We start from the raw sequence: 24139 nt of genomic DNA on the forward strand, positions 1-24139 counted from the left end.
AATATTACATTTACATACGTATTCAGACCCTTAAAACTTCTTAGGGATCGGCGTCCCATCAACAGGACAGTTGTAAATCCTGCAGCGCCTTATGTCAAAATTGCAGATTTTAGAGAAACAAGAAATGTCGGTACATGTGTCTTATATCGGCTGAAAGCTTAAATTCTTGTTAATATAACAGCACTGTCCAATTTATAGTACCTATTACTGCGAAAAAATGCCATGCTAATGTTTGAGGAGAGCTCCTAACAACAAAACACTTTTTTCACCTCGAAAGGTTTGAAGGTGAAATGTGTACTTACATTCTGAAATCTTGCTCTGATTTATCATCCAAAAGGTCCCAGAGATAACATGAAGTGTAGTGTTGTTAGATAAAATCCTTTTTCATATCCTAAAAAGGTCCATATAGCATGCACGATTGATTTTTGTATTTTCACTCATTCAATTTGCAAAGAATGGAATCTGTGAAAATCTCACCCTAAACGTTGTTTCAATGAGTTAAATCATGTTCGTATGTATTCCTCAGAGATCCTAGAATGTAACAAGACTTCACTATATCATTAGGGGTGTAGTATATCCTATAGGACACCATATGTGGCCTTCATGGCATGCCGATGACGCGGGCGGTCTTCACTTGAACGACTGTATCTTTGTCAAGTAAGCACTAATCGGGGTCAAACAAAGCTAGCTAGATAGCCAATGAGCTGGGCTTTACGGGAGTATCTGGAAACCCTGTGTCTGTCGCAAAATGTAGGCGCTAATCTTTTGCGACAGCATGCCTTTTCCTTTTGGACAACAATTATAAGAATATTCAGAGTTATGAAGTTATGAAAACTGGTTGTTTTGCAAATGTTGAACTTATAAATATGGTTATTAATACTGGAAAAGCTAAATCAAAGTCAAAGTATACAGATTTGACGATATTCTTGCAGAAAAATGTCATATGAATGTAAATGTCTCTTTCACGATTTGCCCAAATGTACCTGGGTGACTTCACACTAAATGTCGTGTAGCTCGCTCATACTTCAAGTTATCCGTCTGAAACTTTGCACATACACTGCTTCCATCTTGTGGACACCATCGGAATTCTCTTGCATTTCAAAGATGGTGGTAGAAAAAATGTGTTGTTTTTTTATTTGTATTTTCTTCTACCAGATCTATTGTGTTATATTCTCCTACATTCAGTTCACATTTCCACAAACTTCAAAGTGTTTCCTTTCAAATGGTTAGAAGAATATGCATATCCTTGCATCAGGGCCTGAGCTACAGGCAGTTAGATTTGGATATGTAATTTTGGCGTAAATTGAAAATAAGGGGGCTATCTTAACTCTTAACATTGTTGAAGCACTTTTGGCAGCGATTACTGCATCGGGCCTTCTTGGGTATGATGCTACAAGCTTGGCACACCTGTATTTTGGGAGTTTCTTCCATTGTTCTCTGCAGATCCTCTAACGCTCTGTCGGGTTGGATGGAGAATGTTGCTGCACAGCTATTTTCAGGTCTCTCCAGAGATGTTCGATTGGGTTCAGGTCCGGCCTCTGGCTGGGCCACTCTAGGACATTCAGAGACATGTTCCAAAGCCACTCCTGCGTTGTCTGTGTGCTTAGGGCCGTTGTCCTGTTGAATCTTCGCCCCCAGTCTGAGGTCCTGAGTGCTCTGGAGCAGGCTTTCATCAAGGATCTCTCTTTACTATGCTCCGTTAATCTTTTCCTTGATCCTGACTAGTCTCCCAGTCCCTGCCACTAAAAAACATCCCCACAGCATGATGCTGCCACCACCATGCTTCCTGTAGGTTCTGATGTCTTTGAGCTCTACGGACAATTCCTTTGTCCTCATGGCTTGGTTTTTGCTGTGACATGCACTGTCAACCTTATATAGACAGGTGTGTGCCTTTCTAAATCATGTCCTATCAATTGAATTTACCACAGGTGCACTCCAATCAAGTTGTAGAAATATCTCAAGGATGATCAATGGAAACAGGATGCACCTGAGATCAATTTCGAGTCTCATGAATACTCATGTAAAAACCTGATGAGGAAAAAAAGGAATTTAATCAATTTTAGAATAAGGCTGTAACATAACAAAATGTGAAAAAAGAGAAGTGGTCTGAGTATTTTCCGAAGGCCCTGTACAGTACATGTCGGTCATTGAACAACCCCATGCCATGATTACATAGAGAAAAAACACCAATAATTTATTTAAACAATAAAAGCTGAATTCCAACATTTCTAAAAATGTATATAAAGCATTTTGGAATGAAATTTCAAATTTGAATCATATTATATATTATATCGCTATGTATCCTATTTCTAGGATAAATAGCCTATTGATGCCACATTCAAACATTGTATATTGACAGTCCATAATACATCATCCACCAACAAACCACCATGACACACCAGTGATCTAACATGGTAATAATGATGTTGATACTGTGGTGATTAGGAAGCCAGAGGCCAGGGAACTCTATTTGTAACAGAGCATACCTCCCAATTGGCACCCTATACCCCATATAGTGCACTGCTTAGGAAGGAATAGGGTGCCATTTGGGATGGATACAGATTCACACAGCCACAGCACCAGCCCAACTTTGATTAACTTTATTTTCCATCATCGTACACAATTAGTTAGTAAGTTAGCTTCCTCGGGATTAAAGATAAAAGAGTGGATTCAAATAGTGTCATTTGGCAGAAGCATGTTTCTAATCACGCATTAGCGGCCTTCATAATAACATGGAGAATGGAGATGATGATGAGTATGTTGTCTCTCTCTCTCACACACTCTCTCTCGCTGTAATTCTCACAGTTCATGCATGCAAGTCACCCAGATGGAATTAGTGGTGGAGTGTTGGGGGGGGGGGGGGAGTGAGGGATGTGTCACGAGGGGTCGACATCTTTGTGGAGCATAAGTCCCATTTATCCCAAATTAGGATGGGTGGTGCTCTGCGCCCCTTTGATGTTCCTCTAGGCAGGGGGTTAGGGGGCTGGGGGGTGTTGAAGGGGGTGAGTAGGGGGAGGAGAGGTGGTATTGCTGGAGCACAAGCAGATGGTGATGAAATGGACTCATACACACACGCACACATACACACATACACACAAGGATAGAGCTACATGGAACAGTGGTACATCCACCATCCTTCTCCTATGTTCACAATTGAGAAATAATGTATGTAATTTGAGATCAGTAAATATTTTCAATGTCAGAGTAGTTTGAAACGGTAGAAAAATCTATATGTGGGGTGGTGTCTTCAGATCAATGACAGTTAACGAATGCATAAAATAAACATTTACACATTAAATACATTTGAAAGGACAGAATAACACTGATGTAGGATCTTCATTTGAGCCAGTTTGCTACGGCAGGAAAATAATCCTGCAGCAACGGGAAATGTGAATTATCATGTGGATTATAATGATTTAATTTGTATAGGGGTTGATACATTTTTCATTAGGGCAAATCAAGTCTGACATTTTAAAGTGGAAATGACAAACTTTAGAAGCTTTTTTAAACCTTGAATATGCTGCAAATTTGCATTTCCTGCTATGCAGGAAGATTCTCAGCAACAAAAGTGTGGTTAAATTAAGATCCTACATCTGTACGTCTGTGCTGATCTTTAATTGATTACAGCTGCATCCAGCTGTTGGTAATGATCGGTTGGGGAACAATTCACATTTAGGCATCTGAAGAATTGGTTTTGACATACTTCCAGGAATTAACAGAGGTGTACAACATGGTTGATGGAATAGTACAGTTCTAAAGGAGACAACTATAGGTAGAAACACACTATGTTATGACCAACTGAAGTGACCTGGACTGACTGACCAGTCCCATGGCAGACAAGGGATTTCATCTTCCTCTTCTGATTTATCCTCAAACCTTTTCATAGGTGGTAGCAGAGCGCAGAATAATGAAATTGTGGTGATGTCAAACATTTTCTTTATGTATTTTATCCTCTCTTTCTATCTCCAGGAATATGATGATGGATACGGGACAGCTTACGATGACCAGGGTTATGACTCCTACGACACCAGTTACAGCAATCAAGGACAGAAGTAAGAGTCCGTTTCCTGTTTCTCAGGGCTGTACCTAAATGTATTCTCCGGGTCTTCTTATCATCCTAACCCATGTTTTAGCAAGACAAAACTGTAGATATAGTACATATTATTGGTGTACACACTTATTCTTTATTAGTTAAATAGGGGGTTAAAGGATACGTGCGTGGGCAAATCAAGTGGACATAAGGATTTTTCTTAAATAAAAAATACATTAACAGCATGTGAACCTACACATCAGATTAGCATGCTAGTTCTCCATTAACAGCATGTGAACCTACACATCAGATTAGCGTGCTAGTTCTCCATTAGCATCCCTACACATCAGATTAGCATGCTAGTTCTCCAGTAGCAGCGTGTGAACCTACACATCAGATTAGCATGCTAGTTCTCCAGTAACAGCATGTGAACCTACACATCAGATTAGCATGCAAGTTCTACATTAGCATCCCTACCCATCAGATTAGCATGCTAGTTCTACATTAGCATCCCTACACATCAGATTAGCATGCTAGTTTTCCATTAGCAGCTTGTGAACCAACACATCAGATCAGCATGCTAGTTCTCCATTAACAGCTTGTGAACCTACACATCAGATTAGCATGCTAGTTCTACATTAGCATCCCCACACATCAGATTAGCATGCTAGTTCTCCATTAGCAGCTTGTGAACCAACACATCAGATCAGCATGCTAGTTCTCCATTAACAGCATGTGAACCTACACATCAAATTAGCATGCTAGTTCTCCATTAGCATCCCTATACATCAGCATGTTAGCATGGTAGTTCTCCAAGTAATAGCATGTGAACTAGAGGTCTTCACAAATTAGGTCGGATCCTGCTTGGTGGCTACGGGCTTGGAATCTGTGTGAACATTTGTGAAATACACACCAGATCTGAAATTATATTTGAAGAGTTTAGTTCCTTAACAACAGAAATGCAAATTGCACTCAATTACATTTTATATTTACAGTTTATTCTCTTAAATTATTGTCAGGGGGTCGGTCCCCTTTCATCAAACCAAATGTGTCAATATTATTTTGTGACAAAACAATATATTTGCTTCATGATAACCAGCTACTGCGCACTTCACGTGATGCGGGGTGAAATGGGCAATATGCCTACTTGTTGTGGGAGAGGAGGAGGATGCAGCAGAAAATAATGATAGTCTATATAAAGTGAGTTTCTGAAAAATGGAGTTGTTCCTAACTGGTGTGAAGAAGAAATGGAATGAAAGAGAGCACAGGGTGGAAAAACCGACAAGCAAATCGTCTGTATTCGCCTCATTTATGCACATTGTAGATACGGAGGGAAAAAGGTCACCCAATTGTTTTATTTATTAAATGTACTCGTTTATTTAGGCTATTCAATTTATTTGTTTATGCTTGGCATATTTAGTAGGCTGCTTTGCTATTTTATTTGGGTATTTTCTTTATTTAAAATAACAGTTTGTTAACTAATGTTGAATGACTCGAGTCAAGTGTGATGTAAGATGTGTGACTCATTGAGGTGCTAGACTGATAGTGATAGGCTTATCTGCAGAAAATATTGCATTTCCTAATGTTGAAAGGCTGCCGATTTCTTGATTGTGTATGCCATGGATAAGTATAAGAAATAGCAGGAAAACTTTTCGCTACAATTATGAATATTTTTTTAACTCTCCGGATTACTTTTCTATCAAACCCACATCCAAACCAATCTCAGGCTGTATAGGCGAATTCTGTAGGCCTAGAGGATTATGTACATTTAATTTAGAAAAAAAATATTTGGTGCTGTTATAACGAGTTGGATCTGAGTTATAGAAATACCCTACCAAAATAGAGAATACTAACCTAGACCTACAAATCCCAATTGTTGGAAATGACAGGGAATGTAAATAGGAGACTCCATCCTTCTGTAGCCTATTCCAAATTGAAAATCATGGTTGCTGATTAGACTTTAACAATTAAATTGGCTGGATTGTAATGTTGCTCAATAAAATAATTAGCTGCTCTCAGTCTTGCAAGCGATGGTGGTCACAAAAAATTCATCCTGCTCAAATATTTGGTCAACAGAAATAAGGAAAACATTTCTGAAAATGAAATCTCCATCTAACTATAGAGATGTCATTATGAAAACAGCATCCATCTGTCGGTAATGATCGGTTGGGGAACAATTCACATTTAGGGATTAGAATTGCTTTTGATATAATTCCAAGAACCAACAGAGATACAAAAATATTTAATAGAAAAAAACGAGTTCATGAATATTATAGTTCTGAAGGAGAACGAGATAGTTCTGAATTATAGATACTGTAGATAAACATCCTTTACGTCATGACCAACTGAAATGGAACGACCTCTAATAGATTGAATTCTAATGGAACATATGGAGGGGAGACCAGAACAGCCAGGAATGAACGGTGCACGTCTTAGTGCCAACATAGAAGAACCAGTTTGGGGGTTCAGAATGACATTGAGGGGAAACAAGCTTTTGAACTAAATAATGTTGATAGCTGTCTTTCTACTGTAACTTCTCAATCTGATGTCCTGTCATAAAGTATTTTAACCATAATGCCATAGTTTGACTAATACCGGTGGATCCCTTGTGCTAATATTTTTTATTCCTATTTTCATGTGTCAAGCCATTGTTGCCTCATGAAGCCCTAATAACTGTTCGGTTGTTTGGCTCTATGTAACAGCAAGAGAAGACCCTGCAGCTACATGGCTGTTTGGTGTCCTATAGCTCTATGCAATACAAACCAGGGGTTGGAACCGGTTCAGGGAACAGAACCAACATTTTTTGAGGAACAGAATCAGAACCGAGAACAAAAGTGATCTATACTGTTCTGCAACATGGGAACCGGTTAATATAATTATGTTACGTTCCGGGCATTTATGTTCCATGTTTTTATTTTAATTATGGTACCGCTCTACACACACAAGCTTGTTAGCTAGCTAGCTAGCTCTAGTGCAACTTTAAGCCAACTCTCGGAAGTTCAAAGACATTCAAAGTTCCTTCATAGAAACCGCTCCTCTGTAGGTGTAATTCTGTGGGCCTAATTCAGATAATACATGTCATAAGATGCCTAGCGCTTCAAGTCAAGCCTCCTACTCCACCCTCTCTCGCTCTCTCTCCCAACTCACAAAATGTCACTTGCCTCTCCAATGCACCTAAACAACTATAGCCCAATTGGTCACATAATCTAATGAAAAAAATATATATTTCACAGGTTTAAAAAGGAACAGAAAGGAACACTATAAACTGTTCATTTTTGGGGGTTCAGAACTGGTTCAGAACTGTATTTTGCTAGTCAGAACAGTGGAAGGGAACCCCAAAAAATACTGGTTCTATTCAGAATGAAACAATTGGGAAATAATTTCCATTCCAACCCCCGATAGAAACAGAAGACCCTGCAACTAAACGCACAGAATAGATTTTTTCATATCAAAGGAGCGATCACCCTCACCATGTCACTTAAGGTCAAAGGACTTTGCTATGGCACGTTGGCTTGTTTGCTGCCATTTCTCTCTTTTATCGGTCCTGCATATGGGATGCGTCCCAAATGTCATCATATTCCCTATATAGCGCATTACTTTTGACTCTGCTCAAAAGTAGTACACTAAATAGGGAATATGGCACCATTTGGGATGCATCCCTGCTGCTGTCACACCATCTTCCCTCCTCTCCTTTATTCTGTATGTTCTGCTTGCATGGGCAGTTTCAAAGAGGGCCTGATTGTTGCTGCACTTAAGATGTCAAAAATTGCATTAGTGGCAGCTGTAAGGGGGGTAAAGGAGAGAGAAAAAAATAAAGAAAAAATAACATATTAGGCTGTCCCATGCTTTGTGAGGAGGTATGGTTGATGTTTTCTTTTGTGGCCGTGTCAGGATATATGTCGCCCAGGCCAGGCAGCCTACATCTCTCACACACTCTCTCTCTTGGGATGGCAGGTAGCCTGGCTGTTAAGAGTGTTGGGCCAGTAACCAAATGTTTGCTGATTCGAATCCTCCAGCAGAAAAAAAAATGTTTTGCCGATCTGCCCTTGAGCAAGGCAGTTAACCCCCAACAGCAACTGCTCCCCGGGCGCCGATGACGTGGACATTGGTTAAGGCATCCCCCTGCGGAGGGGTCGGGTTAAATGTGGAAGATACATTTTGGTTGAATGCATTCAGTTATGCAACTGACTAGGGCCCATGTGTCAAACTCATTCCACGGAGGGCCGAGTGTCTGCAGGTTTTCGCTCCTTCCTTGGACTTGATTGATAATTAAGGTAACTGATTAGTAAGGAACTCCCCTCACCTGGTTGTCTGGGTCTTAATTGAAAAACCAGAAGACACTAGGCCCTCCATGGAATGAGTTTGCCATCCTTGCCTTAGGGCCAGAGTCTCTGCCCCCCCCCCCCTCCTCTATGTAGTTGGGGTACATTTTAAAGGGTGGTACATCTTAAAGCCTGCCTGTTAGATCTGCAGAGAGGCAGAGGGAGTCACTGGGGGTAGGCTGGCCCTGAGCCCTGGTTTCTATCTGCAGCCATGTGGTGAATAATCAGAGGCTTAAGGCAGAAGAAAAATGGAGTCCATCATGTAGAGGCTGGGTGGGTTGTGTGTGTGTGTGCTTGGTGGGGTGTGCTCGGCTCTGTTCTGCCCAGAGGCATGATGCTAGACTCAAAGAGATTCTGAGATCTGTTGTCTGGTTAGAAATGGTGTGCGTCCCAAATGGCACCCTATTCCCATTATAGTGCACTACATTTGACCAGGTTCCATATGGTAGTAGTGCAAAAGTAGTGCACTGTATGGAATAGGGTGTCATTTGAGTCACTCACTTAGGCTGACTAATGGGCTACCAGACTTTACAGCGTCTTCCTCCAGAGACACACTAGTCAGTTTATTTACTTATTTTTGTTGACTTATTTAAGTCTCAGAACTGCCTAGAACGTTTTTTTATTTATTTTGAGCGTAGATTGTTTATCATCTACATGATCATGTACATATCTTGCAATTTCTTAGAACATGACAGTGTGTTGTTTGAAGTGTAGTCGGATGATTGCAGCCAGCCTGCTTTTTATACTCTCAGTGGGTATATGTAAATATGTACAGTACACTGCAGTACACTCCCTGTTTACAGGACTTACTAGTAATCTTTTTAATGTCTCAGAAACAAATACATTATTTTCCATACAAAATAATCACTATTTCATATGAAAATTGATTATTAAGAAATATTGTTAACCAGACAAGACCCTTTGAGTTCTTCTTTCATCTGTAGAGTAAGAGCATCATAGACGCTAGCAGCCCATTACAATGCATGGTGACGATACAACATATACACTCAGCGGCCGGTTTATTAGGTACACCCATATAGTACCGGGTCGGACCCCCTTTGCCTCCAGAACAGCCTGAATTCTTCAGGGCATGGATTCTACAAGGTGTGGCGTTCAGACGTTCCTCAATTAGTATCAAGGGACCTAACATGTACTAGGAAAACATTCCCCACACCATTACACTACCGCCACCACCACACCATTCTCCTTCAACGAGCTGTTTGCACCCGGAGGACTGCCGCTAACTGGATGTTTTTTGTTTGTCGCACCATTTTTGCACAGCCTTTCTTGTTTCCTAAACCATTCATTTACCACACTGCAAAGCCAGTGTGTACAGTAAATACAGTACAATACTGCAGTCTACAGTGCATACGGTACAGAACATTTCCTTTTTAAGGTCATCCAATTTAGATCTGCTGATGGACAAAAGGTACAGCCCTGTTTTACCCCGGAGCCCAATCTCAGCTTGAGCAGGTCAGAGCGGTAGCAGGGCTGGAACAGGGAAGGACCCAAGGGAATGTTAGACTGGATCCATGGACAAGACGTTTCCCTAACAATGCCTCACAGAGCCTGAGGAGCTCACTGCACAGTCACCAACCACATCGGAGCCCTGGCTGTGCGGCAGGCAGGTAGGACTTCACTAGCTGCAGGATAACAAGCAGAGCAATTTACTACAGTTGGTTTCTTCAGAGTCTCTAGTATGATATCAGCCCTTATGCCTGGCGGGGAAAGAGGGTAACCATTCTGGAGAGTTTGTTTTGGGAATTCTGGGCAAATACACTGTATGTCTACTATACCGTAGATATAAATGAGGTGGACATAATATTCCTGCTAAATACAAGATATGTAACTTGTTTTCAAATTGTAATTGCTGATAATAACCTAAACAACATTGTATAACATATTTAGTCAACATGAATGTAGCAGATTCACATTGAAAGGAAAACGAAACAGTTCACAACCTTGAAACATGAGACTTTTAGCCAAACGGTGGTTCTTCTCAGTAGTTTCGGAGACATTTACATGTTTCAGAAGAGAGGGAAAGCCTAGAGGAACATCTTGGAACGCCAAATCAGCATGACATCCATGGCAGCTTCAGCACCAGTCAATAGCGGTCAATCTTCCGTATGAGCGCCATCATAGCCTTTTTCTACAGCATTTAATATACTGACCCAACCCAACATTATTATTACCTGAAGGCAGGCAGGTAGATGTGTGGGTATTGTTAAGCAGTTGGAAGGTCAGATGAATGGAGAGACTGAAGGAGAATCACTTTCATTGTATTAGCAGATAGGGGGTGATCTCCCTGTAGGTAAATGAGGAGGATGACAGGTGTTGCTCTGGGTGAGGTCATACAGAGGTTGGACACACACAGATCGGTTTGGATCAGAGTGTTATTTCATTCCGCTTCCTTTTCCCCTGAATCCCGGCCCTGGCTCGTCAGCCTGCTCCCAGAGGGCCGTGGTTACAGGGAGGAGGGCCGCGGTTACAGGGCTAGCTGTGACAGCGTTTTAAAGGGCAGACACATCCCCTAGGAACAGCTGTAAAACTCAATACTGGAGACAAGTGTGGAGGTGTGGAGGTAAAAGGTAGCACAGAGCACAGGGGACTTGTGGAGATAGCAGCGAAGGGGAGAGAACCATTTTGAGGTAGGACAGAGCACAGGGGAGAGAACAGTTATGGATGTCTGAATGGCAAGTCTTGGTGGGTAGTCCACCAACAGTATGTGAACAGAGTACCAATGTAGACCACCATGGTGTGGATCAGTTGTGGAAAGTACCTGAGAAATCAGAGTTATACTATAAAAACGTACAGATCTTGGCATGATTAGGCCTAGGAAATATGCGGCTGGTATTTCAGGCTTTGCAAACACACAGAAGTACATTAGTTGAAGAGTTAATTAGTTCAACACAATGTAATTGATTTGTATCTAAGAACCAGAGGTCATGCAGTTCTCAGATGGGTACTTTCTGTAATAACTTTACTTGCATGATTGATCCTTTTAGTATTGTTCAAATTCAGTTCTCAGCAGTTTGTCATGTTTGTTTTGACAGGCAACTTCTGTCTTTTGCCCTAATTTGCTTCAGAGCTAGAGATATTTTAATGTTGTAAGGCCTAACAAGAGTTTTTGTTGCTGTCTCAAGTGTTGTCTTGGAAAGATTCCAGACGCTTTCAGGATGATGTCAGTTTATAGCACCGCAGAGAATATGATGAAAAACTGAGGATGAATCCCAAATGGAAACCTGTTCTCTATATAATGCACTTACTTTGACCAGAGCCCTATGCACCCTAGTCAAAAGTAGCACACTATATAAGGGATAGGATGTCATTTGGGATGCAGCCTCAGTCTATATGCTTGGGCCGTGATAACATTGCAGTCACCTGCCCATCTGTTGACCAAGACACATTCTGAGGGGAATTTGAATGTAATATGGCTGACTTTTACATTTTTACATTTTAGTCATTTAGCAGACGCTCTTATCCAGAGCGACTTGCATACATTTCATACATTTTTTATTTATTTTTTCTCCGTACTTTTGAACGTTGACTGACCATCGACATGTTAACCACATTATGTCATTTTTGCTTGATAGATTTTTCCTGAAGATACAAATGTAAAATGGTAAAAATAAAACGGGGTCAGATTCAGACAAAGCACATGATTATATTCACACATTATGTAAATCCATGACGTTTACCGTTCAGTCCGTCTTTGTGACATCGCAGCAAGGGTCCAACATTGAAGATTGAGGACGCAATCAGCTGCTGAGACAAGCAATCAACAGCATATCCCCGAGGGGGTTTTCAATAACAATTACACCATCCTCATTTTGGATAATATACAGGACACATTCTCCCAAGTACAGTTCCTTTTCTGTCTGTTTATATTTAATCTATTTTTGTCTATTTTTTGTCTATCCATTAAATACAAAGTACATACTGTACCCACTCTCCCGAGTGGTGCAGTGGTCTAAGGCACTGCATCTCAGTACAAGTGACATCACTACAGTCCCTGGTTTGAATCCAGGCTGTATCACATCCGGCCGTGATTGGGAGTCCCATAGGGCGACGCACAATTGGCCCAGCGTCACTAGGGTAGGCCGTCATTTTTATTAAGAATTTGTTCTTAACTGACTTGCCTGGTTAAATATATATATATATATTTTTAATATGTCAATATGAAGAAAGTCATGTCATTTTTCATAGTCTGAGATTGAAGGTAATCCTTTATCAAAATGAGTTATCTCGCTATCAAAATTATGTTAAATGCTCGCTATCTAATGAATATCCTGCTGAATGTTCTTCCTCCTACACTGGAAAACCTCTGAAATATTTAGTGTCTCCTCTCCCCTGGATATGACCGCTGACTATAGATTGTTCTTCTCAGTACCTCTGGATCCTCTCTAAATGTCCTAGCAGATCTCTGTAGGGTTATCACAGAGCAACAGAAGAGCAATGGCTGTGTAAGAAAACAAAGTCCACCAGGGACACGTACTACATCACTCAGATGTAACATCACCATCTGTTTATTGGCGCCGCAAACGACAACATCAGTACTTAGGATCAGCCATTTATAGAGGATACCTGTAAATCTGAGAGCCAGGCGGTAGGTATACCTGTGGATGAGCAGGTCTGGAGTCAGATTCCATGATTCCTGATCATGAGACAAGGTTAGCTAATGGCCAGCACTTTAAGACAGATTGCTCTTGCTTGTTTGTCTGAGATTGTCTGTTGTGGGGCTGAGGCTGGGGCTGAGGTGGGGCTGTACCCCATGGTGTTCTGGTCAAAAGTAGTGCACTATATAGAGAATAGGGTGCCATTTGAGACACATCCTTTGTGTTTGTCTTGAACTAGCAGGAGACTAAAAATAAAAATAAATATCTTTGGAGCCAGAGATTTAAATACCCAGCATAGTATAGTGGTCTCTGGTTTTCTCCTTGAGATATAAACACCCAGCATAGTATAGTGGTCTCTGGGTTTCTCCTTGAGATATAAACACCCAGCATAGTATAGTGGTCTCTGGGTTTCTCCTTGAGATATAAACACCCAGCATAGTATAGTGGACTCTGGTTTTCTCCTTGAGATATAAACACCCAGCATAGTACAGTGGACTCTGGTTTTCTCCTTGAGATATAAACACCCAGCATAGTACAGTGGACTCTGGGTTTCTCCTTGAGATATAAACACCCAGCATAGTATAGTGGTCTCTGGGTTCCTCCTTGAGATATAAACACCCAGCATAGTATAGTGGTCTCTAGGTTTCTCCTTGAGATATAAACACCCAGCATAGTATAGTGGTCTCTAGGTTTCTCCTTGAGATATAAACACCCAGCATAGTATAGTGGTCTCTGGGTTCCTCCTTGCTCCTCTCCATCATTAGCTGTTAAGGAATGTTTACAGAGTTTGCTTGTGATTAAAACAACATAAAATATAAATTAAGTTGGGATTGTTTCAGTCCCTGACATGTTTCCAGCCACATTCCATTAGTGACTATTTATATAAACTTAGCAAAAAAAGAAACATCCCTAATTCAGGACCCTGTCTTTCAAAGATAATTCGTAAAAATCCAAATAACTTCACAGATCTTCATTGTAAAGGGTTTAAACACTGTTTCCCATGCTTGTTCAATGAACCATAAACAATGAATGAACATGCACCTGTGGAACGGTCGTTATGACACTAACAGCTTACAGACGATAGGCATTTAAGGTCACAGTTATGAAAACTTAGGACACTAAAGACGCCTTTCTACTGACTTTGAAAAACACCAAAAGAAAGATGCCCAGCGTCCCTGCTCATCTGTGTGAACGTGCCTTAGGCATGCTGCAAGGAGGCATGAGGACTGCAGATGTGGCCAAGGCAATAAATTGCAATGTCCGTACTGTGAGACGCCAAAGACAGTGCTACAGGGAGACAGGACGGACAGCTGATCATCCTCACAGTGGCAGACCATGTGTAACAACACCTGCACATGATCGGTACATCCGAACATCACACCTGCGGGACAGGTACAGGATGGCAACAACAACTGCCCGAGTTACACCAGGAACACACAATCCCTCCATCAGTGCTCAGACTGTCCACAATAGGCTGATAGAGGCTGGACTGAGGGCTTGTAGGCCTGTTGTAAGGCAGGTCCTCACCAGACATCTCAGGCAACAATGACGCCTATGGGCACAAACCCGCTGTCGCTGGACCAGACAGGACTGGCAAAAAAGTGCTCTTCACTGACGAGTCGCAGTTTTGTCTCACCAGGGGTGATGGTCGGGTTTGCGTTTATCGTCGAAGGAATGAGCGTTACATCGAGGCCTGGACTCTGGAGCGGCATCGATTTGGCGGTGGAGGGTTCGTCATGGTCTTTGTTGAGCTTGTTGTCATTGCTGGCAATCTCAACGCTGTGCGTAACAGGGAAGACATCCTCCTCTCTCATGTGGTACTTTTCATCCTGACCCTCCAGCATGACAATGTCACCATCCATACTGCTTGTTCTTTGCGTGATTTCCTGCAAGACAGGAATGTCAGTGTTCTGCCATGGCCAGCGAAGAGCCCGGATCTCAATCCCATTGAGCACATCTGGGACCTGTTGGATTGGAGGGTGAGGGCTAGGGCCATTCCCCCCATAAATGCCTGGGAACTTGCAGGTGCCTTGGTGGAAGAGTGGGGTAACATCTCACAGCAAGAACTGGCAAATCTGGTGCCGTCCATGAGGAGGAGATGCACTGCAGTACTTAATGCAGCTGGTGGCCACACCAGATACTGACTGTTATTTTTGATTTTGACCCCCTCTTTGTTCAAGGACACATTATTCCATTTCTGTTAGTCACATGTCTGTGGAACTTGTTCAGTTTATGTCTCAGTTGTTGAATCTTGTTATATTCATATGAATATTTACACATGTTAAGTTTGCTGAAAGTAAACGCAGTTGACAGTGAGAGAATGATTTGTTGTTGTTGCTGAGTTTAGTGTTAATGGATGCTTTTTAATACATGCCATTTAGCAGACAATTTTATGCAAAGCGAATTACAGTCATGCATGCATACATGGGTGATCCCAGGAATCAAACCTGCTACTCTGGCATTACAAGCACCATGCTCTACCAATTGAGCTACAAAGGGCCACTATAAAAGTGCTAGGAGGCGTTTGACTGTGCCATTTGGGATGCAACCTGTATTTTACTTGAAGCAGTTTGTTTCACCTGGATCGTTGCCCTTCAGGGCGTAGCTGAGGCCTGAGGACTCACTGACCAGACCAGGGTAATAGAGGAGAAAAGGACATTGGTAGAGAGAGGCAATGTGTGAGGATATTGACAAAATGTCAACTCAGAAATTAGAGGTGCCTAACAGCTTTGGGAGTCCTCCTCTCGTCCTTGTGAAAGGGGAAAGCTTTGACTTGGCAGCTCTCTGAGGACCTGACAGCAGCTATTGGTCCTCGTAGCCTTTAGCTTTACACCAACAGGAAGGATAAGCCACTTGTTTAGCCCCTCAGCTTCCCAGGGCGTACTCTAGTGGAACGGTTTGTAGTTGAGTGTATATTCAGAGGGGTTCCGCTCTGGGAAGAATATACCCCAGTATTGAGACATGGTGTGAAATCAAATTACCACACACCCTGTCAGGTGTTTCATAGTGTACAAGACACAGAAAGAGAGAACATGCATTCATTTGCTGCATCGCTTTCTCTCTCTTGCGCTCTCTCTCCTTCACCCTCCACATCTACCCCCCCCCCCCCCTCTCTCTCTCTCTCTGTCTCTCTTTCTCTCTGCCTGTCTTTCTCTCTCACTCTCTCTTTCTCTCTCTTTCTCTCTGTCTCTCTCTAAAGCCATGATGAGTGGTGTCAGGTATATATAAGCAGCTGGACACCAGTGTAAGACTCACAGTGGTACCTCTGCTGTGAGGGTTGATTGGAAAACCTCACACTCTGAATAACAAAGTCTGGCTTCTCTTTGTGGACACAGAGCATAAATATTCACTCACATCTTAGCAGGGGTCCAGTTTAGATAAGAGGAAAAAGCCTGTCTTTGTTTCTGCTGTTATTGTTCCCTGGTTGAGTCATGAGCTGTGTGAGCAATGCAATCTTCATGCCAAGTCAATGATCTCCCCGGGGAAGAAACCCAGCATGAATGCCTTTTCTGGACAATGTCTCAAGCAGACATTTATAGATCCACAACTATAGACGTTTCCCCCCTCCCCCCTCCGTCCCCTAATATGAATTTCAATTGTTCATGTCAGCTTGTGCCTTTAAGTTTCTTTAAAAAAAACAATCAACATGCTGCCAATCAAAGTTGAATAATGATTAAGTGCTTTGAAACGCGAAAATCATAAAAGTCATCCTTTTTTGTTGATCTGGTGTATAGCTGGGCCTTTAGTGTCACCTCCAGCACTAAGCCAGAGAGAGGAGGGGTAAGCCCCAGACTGACAGCCACGGAGACCAGGGCCATAACTACATATGAGGACACCGAAAATATATAATAATACAAATATATATTTTGCACACAATAAAGTAAATCAATTACAGGTCAACATCTAAAGACTGCTCCCGGTGTTGATTAAAGCTCAGAATGTTTATATTCTTGATCTGACTGAGTTCTAATCGCGCCTGCCTCTTTGCAAACGAGTGGAATCATGAACAGAGGTTGGTTCGTTATGTTCGCCTGCGTCCCCTGGATTTGCCTCCCGGATTTGCCTTTGTATCAGCACATTTACCACTCTCTCAAACGGCTATCTCCGCCGTCTCGCCGAACAGGCCGAGGGCCTGAGATGTTAAACGAACTATCCCCAACTCGGAGTCGGCTCTAGTGGGCAACTAGAGACGCTTATGACAGTGTGTTCGTGAGATAACGGACAAAAGGCCATTTTAAAACTGTCCCGCGACTCCTGCCGTATCTACAGCCATCCCCCAAACAAACAAAAACTGGTTAATAGTTGCTTATAGATACAGTCAGTTAAGTGGTTACCTGCCGGAAGACACTTCTATTGCAGTAATGTTAAAGGCCTCTGGCTAGTATTACTTAGCTAGCTAGAACGATGAAGTAAGAGGCTGGCGTTAAACAGAGCCTAGCTCAGCAGGAGCAAAAAATAGGCTACTAAGTTCTCATAACAACTATAAAAAAAGACGGTATGTTTCAATATGAACATCTCCGCATGTCCTACCATCTCTATAGGCCTAGATTAAAATGCAATCAAACTGCAAACAATACATTTCATCCGTTTTTCATTTTTCATTTATATGGGTGGTTGTTCGTTCTTATCTCCATCATCCACTGGAGTTTAAAGTTGATCCGTTACCAAATAGCATTTTAAAACATTTTTTATTGTATAGAAATGCAGTAAATGAGCTTCAACTTTCAAAAAAGGTCCTGGAGGGCACCTCACTAAAACTGAAACCCTGGTTACGGCCCTGACGGTGACAGAGATGGTGACGGGGAGAAGATTCAGCTGTGATGGGTGGCATGTGCCGGATCTGTGGCAGCCTTATGATGAATTACCTTTCTGGGCTTGAATGATAGGACTGATACTGAATGATACCAGCACACGATTGTTCTGTCAGCAAGTCAACAGGGACCGCTGAGAAATAAATAAAGAATAGCAAAGAAATGAACCACAATTCAAGATGGCCTCCCTTTTTATTTTTTATTACAGGTGCCATCTCATATATAGCTCCATATCCTGGATATGGGGAGACTGACAAAGCCAGGAAATTGCCATGTGAAAGCACAGAAGGCACAGCCGCAGCTACTGTAACTTCTGAGTGAATATTGGCTGTCTGAACTATTGTGTACTGTATCCTGTAAGGGAGGGAGGGCATAGTTATGAAAGAAATGATCTGTATGCACCTTTTGCGCATGTTTGTAATGTAGAGTATATGTTTATGGTTACATACAGCAGAATGGTACATCAATTCTGTACATCATGACATTGTTTCACTTTACCGAACAGTTCATGCTATTCTCATTCCAGTTAATGATTTGATAGCTGTGTGCTGTAATGCACCTCTATCGTTCTCTATTAAGGCCTAAAGGCCATGTCAAAATTCTGATGGATATCTCCTCTTTCTTTCCTTTCACAGCTCAGACCATTATTATGAGTACGGACAGGATAATGGTGAGGAATCATACGAGTCATACGGTCAGTTACTAACTGCGTTATTCAAATGTGAAATGTTATTTAAATGCATACACCCCAACTGTCTTGTTCAGTGTGGATCACTTTTCATCATCAACACAGCAGTTTAAAAATGCTGTTAAACCCACATGCAATGTATTGTCCCCTAATAGGTGCTATATACATGTTTTGACAGATTTGTTGTAGATGTATTGTTAGCATTATTCAGAATGCCAAGTGATGGGATAACATGAGGCATGGTCTGTGTCATTTTAATGGTCAAATCATTTATTGCTGATTATTCTGTTCCACAACTGAATTAGGCCTCTTTTACCCAATTCCATATGAACAACGTACATTTGTCTGACAATGTCAAACACAATTCTGTTATTATAAAGGTTGGGGATGTCTGAAAAAGACACAGTAATTCTATAAAGCGTGGCGTGGCTATGTCCACAGAATGCCCTGGCTGTATTCATACGTAAACCATGAGTGATGGAGTAACTGATATGCCTTGACGTCTGCTTTTCTAATACAGCTTTAACTATGGTTTTCTTTTCTGGTGAAAGTTTTTGAGCGCTGTATGGTTCTCGTCTCAGTCACTGAGCCGTTAATGTAATCCCATTACCCAGGTCTCCTCTTGCTTTGGCAGATGTCAATTCTTATAGCACTTCACAGTAAATGTATACAGTTGTCACCAGACACTATCTGTAAAGTAAAGGACATTTATGCTCTTCAGTCCATAATAACGTTGTAATTGCTCATAACATAGGGCTGCAGGTAGCCTAGCGGTTAAGAGCGTTGGGCCGGTAACCGTAAAGTTGCTGGTTCGAATCGCCTTTAATCTAATTGCTCCAGGGTCACTGCAAATAATGGCCGATCCCTGGCTCTGAACCACCTCTCTGAAGCTGTCTCAGGGGATATGGGATTCAACAACAATACAAATTGTGAAATAGGACAAATGTAAGCACACACCTAATTACTATAACTGAAAGAGCAGCTTATTCATATTACAATTTGCAATACAGATTAACACACGAGTTATGTGGCAAGAAACTCTGGAAAGTGTTAAGAACTAACCTCCAGAAACAGACAAACACACAGAGGCTAACAGTGCAATGCTACATGCTTTCTAACAGGTCAAAAGAAAGAGGTGTTTGACAGTTCAAAGAAAGGCGCTGTTTAAACGATAAACAGAGTTGATGGTACATGGTTGATGTCTAACCACAAGGTTACATTGGTCACTGTCTCTCTAAAGTGAGTGTCAGAGAAAGTGTGACAGGTTTAGAGACTATTAGATACTATTGGTTATGGGCTGCCAGCAGAGACCATGTCAAGGGAAAAACAGTCCTTTGTGAGCCTCTGCTTTGCTCCGGGGATGAGACTCTGTTGGCTAGAGATCACACAAAGGCTGCCATCGATGCAGCAGGCACTTGGCACATAGACAGCAGGGGGCCTGAATGAGGTCTGATTTGGGCTAATGGTTATTGTGACCTTTTGTTAGGAGCCACTACACTGGTTCTTTTCAAGTAGCTATCTGATCTTCTGGTTCAATTATCTAAACGCATCCTTCTAGGTTAATGACAAGCTTCTTGGTGGATTGTCTGTTTGAACTACAGAGGCCGGGAGTCTTCTGTTGTTCCAGTCAGATAGGCCACATCAACATCAGGCTCTCAAATAACTCAGAAAGTTAGTCCATTGACATAATTAAAGTTTTTTTGACTGGTTTGATGCCTGATTGAAGCATGATAGCTGAATTCTTACCTCAGTTCCAGGCTGAGGAAAAAATGACAAATATTTGTCCAATAACCTGTTGACATCATACAAATCTGAGTTACACAAGAGAGTGTGTGTGTATGTGTGTGTAGAAGTGTAGAAGTGTTCCTTACGTATGGCTGTTTCCCTATAAAGCAGGTCAGGAGGACTGGACAACTAATCGTGGCAAGGCGCCAGCTGCACGGACGACCAAGGGAGTGTACAGAGAGACGCCCTACTCCAGATATTGAACTGATTATACAACAACCTGCACAATCCCTCATGGACGTGTCATCAAGTAATGGATTTTATACGGACGCTCCCTTCTTTTTAGAATAAAAACACAAACAAAACCAAACAATAACACAGAGGAAATGATGAAGGTAAAGACCTTGAAATCAATCGTAAACATGGGTTTTAAAAACGGAAGACCCTGGTATGATGTCAAGACTGTTTCCACCGGGAATAATGTGTATAATTTAGGTAATCTACCCACTCCTAAACAAGTAGATATCTAAATATCCTGGACACAGTTATAGAGTGATTGGTCATTGGTAATATATTAGTGATTTAGTTGTAGAGAGGTGAAGTATTGTAGATATTTTTGCCTGTCCCGTGCAAATGAAACCTTTCCAATCAGAAAAGATCCTGAAATAAATATTGTTGTTTTATCTCCTTTTGTAAATGATAGTTCTTTAATGTTAAAGGGCTTATAAAAGCATGGCGTGGAATCATTGTGGATCGTGTCAACTGTTTTATTCCTGTCTTAAAACTTGTAGATGTGTGTGTTTCTGTTTAATTTCCCCCGTTTAATCAATCTTCAATCTCAGCTCATACTCTTCTTTTTTTGTGTAAAAACCCCCAGTAAGAAAAAATAATCAAGAGCTGCAAGACATTTTAGGTAAAGCTCTTAATAATTCATTCCAATCCATATATTTTTTGGGGCTTTAATACCTGAAATGCTTTCAGACATTGTTTAAATCAGGTTCTTGAGACATTAACAGAAATAGTATATTAGCATATTAACCTTATCCGCTTATGTAAGCCCTTTAAATTGTTCTTCTTGGTTGATGCTCAATAAACTTTTGGAAATATAGACGTTTGTGTTCAAGAGCGTAATTCTGTATTTACATAAATAGAAAAACACAATAATCTAAACTAACAAAACTAACATTACAAAGAATGATATTGATGATAATATTGAAAACGCTCACTTTAATACAGGTTCTTCTATTCCGTAATGTACACTACCATTCAAAAGTTTGGGGTCACTTAGCAATATCCTTGTTTTTGAAAGAAAAGCAAATTGATCAGAAATGGAGTGTAGACATTGTTAATGTTGTTAAATGACTATCGTAGCTGGAAACGACTGATTTTTTTTAATGGAATATCTACATAGGCGTACAGAGGCCCATAATCAGCAACCATCACTCCTGTGATCCAGTGGCACGTTGTGTTAGCTAATCCAAGTTTATCATTTAAAAGGAAACACAGGAGTGATGGTTGCTGATAATGGGCCTCTGTACGCCTATGTAGATATTCCATAAATAATCTGCCGTTTCCAGCTACAATAGTCATTTATAACATTAACAATGTCTACACTGTATTTCTGATCAATTTGATGTTATTTTAATGGATAGAAAATGTTATTTTCTTTCAAAAACTAGGACATTTCTAAGTGACCCCAAACCTTTGAACCGTAGTGTATGTTGAGACTCTTGAGAGATATCATATTGATCAAGAATTAGCTTCTGAATAATATGATAACATGTACAACATAAAAGTGAACATTATTTTAACACAAAAATCTATTTAATAACTGAATGCAAGTAACAAAACAACACAATTCTGTAAGAACTGTGTTGTATGTATATTGCCTATTTGCATATTGCAATTCAGCTAATGTACTCTAGGTAATGGTTTCGATACAATGTCAATCACAGATTTAAGTCTCTGATGTGTGTTTTTCATATGTAATATCTTAATAAAACGGATTACAATATGTCAGTTGACATTATATGTAACAGTACACTAACATGTACAGTAACAATGGCAGCGGCACCTGTATTTTCTTGCTTGCCTATCTGATAATAAGTGACTGAGCATCTTATAATAGACAGTCCTATTACATTTTAATGACAACAAACAGTGACACCAGGAGAAACTCCTAGGGACTGTTCATAACTTTTCTACTGGATGTAAACAATGGCTTTTACACAATTGTATAGAATTTGTATGGAGGGGATCTCGTTTCTGTTCTTGTTTTGCTCCCTGTGTTCTCCTCTGGTGTCTGCCCTGACCTTTGGCCCTGCCCCTCTGTTAGAGAGACTCTAAATGACCCCTGACCTCTGAACCCCAGCTGACCTCCGCACTGAGAGGACGGCAGACAGACAGTAGCTGTTTTAAAAGACCTCCGTCCCTCCGTTCCACAAGGTAATCAAACCCAACCAACCTAACCTCACCGTAATGTAGACTGACAAACATAAAGCACTAAAACTAAAATGAAGTTTAATATGTTGTTCATCATTAAGTCTTTCTTAATCTTGAAGGGGTTTAAAAGTCAACACTGGGGATTAATTAGACTTCGATATAAACAATTTAAAAGTAATATAAATAGCTGTAATATTTCTAGCAAGTTTGGTGTGCAATAACTGTATAATATGACTTTGATTATATATGTTGTATTGTAAATAAAATGAATTACTCTTTAACCATACTAAAACAATTTTTCTGAATCACTTTAAACTGCAACAGTTTGTTTTCTTTCTGTACCTTTATTTTGTAATCAATCATGTTATTTCCTTTATTTTAGGCTGGTGCCAGAGCCCACGGCAGGAAATCATACGTCCGACCACCCTCAAGCTATGAAGGTGAGTTGCAACCAACGCTATTCGTCTGATAAATCTTCTTCTTTATATCAACATAACCAGAGTGCTTTTGTTACAAATACAGTATTAGCCAAGATTAAAAATATACAGGATATGTCCCAAATGGCACCCAGTTCCCTATATAGTGCATTACTTTTGACCAAAAACCTATGGACTTTGATGAAAAGTAGTCTACGACACTGCCTTCAGAAAGTATTCACACCCCTTGACTTTTTCCACATTTTGTTGCATTACAGCCTGAATTGAAAATTGATTAAATGTACCTTTTGTGTCACTGGCCTACACAAAATACCCTATAATGTAAAAGTAGGTTTATGTTTTTAGAAATGTTTATTCATTAAAAATTAAAAGCTATAATGTCTTGAGTCAATAAGTATTAAACCCCTTTGTTATGGCAAGCCTAAATAAGTCCAGGAGTAAACATGTGCTTAACAAGTCACATTATAAATTACATCGATAATAGTGTTTAACATGATTTTTTGATGACTACCTCATCTCTGTGCCCTACACATACAATTACAGTGCATTCAGAAAGTATTCAGACCCCTTGACTTTTTCCACATTTTGTTATATTACAGCCTTATTCTACAATGGATTAAATAAAAACACCTTTTCATCAATCTACACACAATACCCCATAACGACAAAGTGAAAACAGGTTTTTAGAATTCTTTGCAAATTTGTTAAAAATGTAAAACTGAAATACCTTATTTACATAAGTATTCAGACCCTTCGCTATGAGACTAGAAATTGAGCTCAGGTGCAACCTGTTTCCATTGATCATTTTTGAGATGTTTCTACAAGTTGATTGGAATCCAACTGTGGTAAATTAAATTACTTGGACATGATTTGGAAAGGCACACCACTGTCTATTATATAAGGTCCAACAGTTGACAGTGCATGTCAGAGCTAAAACCAAGCCATGACGTCGAAGGAATTGTCCGTGGAGCTCCGAGACATGATTTTGTCGAGGTCTCTCTGGTCTGATGAAACCAAGATTGAACTCTTTGGCCTGAATGCCAAGGGTCACATATGGAAGAAACCTGG

General features: G+C 40.7%; 1 protein-coding gene across 2 annotated transcripts in view; it reads left to right on the forward strand.

Annotated features, from left to right (window-relative positions):
- LOC115173725 (KH domain-containing, RNA-binding, signal transduction-associated protein 3-like) overlaps nucleotides 1-21302 on the forward strand; it is a 155213-nt gene extending 133911 nt beyond the window's left edge. The window contains exons 7-9 of one of the 2 annotated variants that reach the window (XM_029732071.1): nucleotides 3970-4052; nucleotides 18415-18473; nucleotides 20361-21302. In XM_029732071.1, the coding sequence (XP_029587931.1) occupies nucleotides 3970-4052; nucleotides 18415-18473; nucleotides 20361-20455 (237 nt within the window). In that variant the 3' untranslated portion in view covers nucleotides 20456-21302. The remainder of the gene's footprint in view (nucleotides 1-3969; nucleotides 4053-18414; nucleotides 18474-20360) is intronic. The other variant, XM_029732072.1, reaches the window with a different exon arrangement.
- Nucleotides 21303-24139: the final 2837 nt, after the last annotated feature.

This window comes from Salmo trutta, chromosome 34 (genome assembly GCF_901001165.1).
Source record: "Salmo trutta chromosome 34, fSalTru1.1, whole genome shotgun sequence".
NCBI lineage: Eukaryota > Metazoa > Chordata > Actinopteri > Salmoniformes > Salmonidae > Salmo > Salmo trutta.